The 1,323-nt window shown below is 47.2% G+C and overlaps 1 protein-coding gene across 1 annotated transcript in view; it reads left to right on the forward strand.

Moving 5' to 3' along the window:
- Window positions 1–365: 365 nt before the first annotated feature.
- Window positions 366–1,323, forward strand: part of pax3a (paired box 3a) — a 19,862-nt gene continuing 18,904 nt past the window's right edge. Inside the window, exons 1-2 of the mRNA XM_014023258.1 lie at window positions 366–690; window positions 1,033–1,268. Coding sequence (XP_013878712.1) covers window positions 606–690; window positions 1,033–1,268 — 321 coding nt within the window. The 5' untranslated portion in view covers window positions 366–605. The remainder of the gene's footprint in view (window positions 691–1,032; window positions 1,269–1,323) is intronic.

Here is a 1,323-nt window from a genome sequence, read left to right on the forward strand (position 1 = left end):
ATGTATCTCCACAGGACATCAGTACTTTTTCCCAGCTCTGCAGAAGTTTAATGAAATTTATATATTGAATTATTTCATTTAAAAGTGTGCAGTTTGAGAGAAGTTTATCGCTGTGACAAACTGACCTCAGTCCAAGCAGAACTTGCCTCTTTCTGGCCAATCAAAGAACTCCTCCTGCCTCCAAATGTCCGGATCCTGCACCAATCAGCGCCGAGCAGCTCCGAGTCAGAGGGGACAGCGAGCTCGGATAAAATCTTTGACTTCCATCCATCCTGTCAGAGCATCTTTCCTAATCCTCCTCAGGACTGTCAGAGCCCCCGCACCTCGGTCCCAGAACTCACCCGCCCACCCAGTCCAGACCGAGCTCTGGATCCCTCAGCAGCTCCTCTCAGGCCCGGATCCACTTCCCTCGGTTTGCCCTCCAACCTGTTACGCACGGGTGACGCGCAGTAGAGGGAAAGAAGGCTGAAGGGTGACGGTAGAGGGGTGGGGGGGGAAACCAAGCTCAACTTTGAAGGGGTGCTTTATTTTTTAGGGGGTGGAATTAAAAGCAACAAGCAGAGGCAGAGCCACTGGAAGTGTCGCCTGACTGACAGTCAGGAATCATGGCGGCGCTCGCTGGAGCTTTACCCAGAATGATGAGACCCACTCCTCACCAGAGCTACCCGCGGGGAGGATACTCTCTGGAGGGTAAGGAAAAGTCGACAGTACAGTTTGGTGTTCATCTTGGAGAGGAGCACAACGTAGAGAAAACTTCAGCAAAGCTGCAAAACCACGAGAAACACTTAATTTTGATGTAATTTTAAAATATATTTTAATAGAACCAATGGATTTAATAAAAAAGAAATTGTCCAAGTTTTTATTTATTTATTCATTTTTTAAGTTTGCTTGTTTAAAATGAAAATTTTCTTCCTAAATTCAGGACCATTTCTGCATCGTAACCATGTTTTAAAAACTTTGCAGAACACTAGTTTAGAATTTAAAAAAAATAAACAGAGTCAGGAAATATTCTGGAATTTCTTTACTGTCCAGTTTCCACACCGCTGGGACAGGGTCGGGTCAACCAGCTCGGAGGGGTTTTCATCAACGGCAGACCTCTCCCGAACCACATCCGACACAAAATCGTGGAGATGGCCCATCACGGCATCCGGCCGTGCGTCATCTCGCGCCAGCTGCGGGTGTCCCACGGCTGCGTGTCCAAAATCCTCTGCAGGTACCAGGAGACGGGCTCCATCAGGCCCGGGGCCATCGGAGGCAGCAAGCCAAAGGTGAGAGAAATAATAATAATAATAAAAAAATCTCAGCAGGTATATTTATTTCTGA

Source organism: Austrofundulus limnaeus, unplaced genomic scaffold (genome assembly GCF_001266775.1).
Source record: "Austrofundulus limnaeus strain Quisiro unplaced genomic scaffold, Austrofundulus_limnaeus-1.0 Scaffold361, whole genome shotgun sequence".
Taxonomy (NCBI): Eukaryota; Metazoa; Chordata; class Actinopteri; order Cyprinodontiformes; family Rivulidae; genus Austrofundulus; species Austrofundulus limnaeus.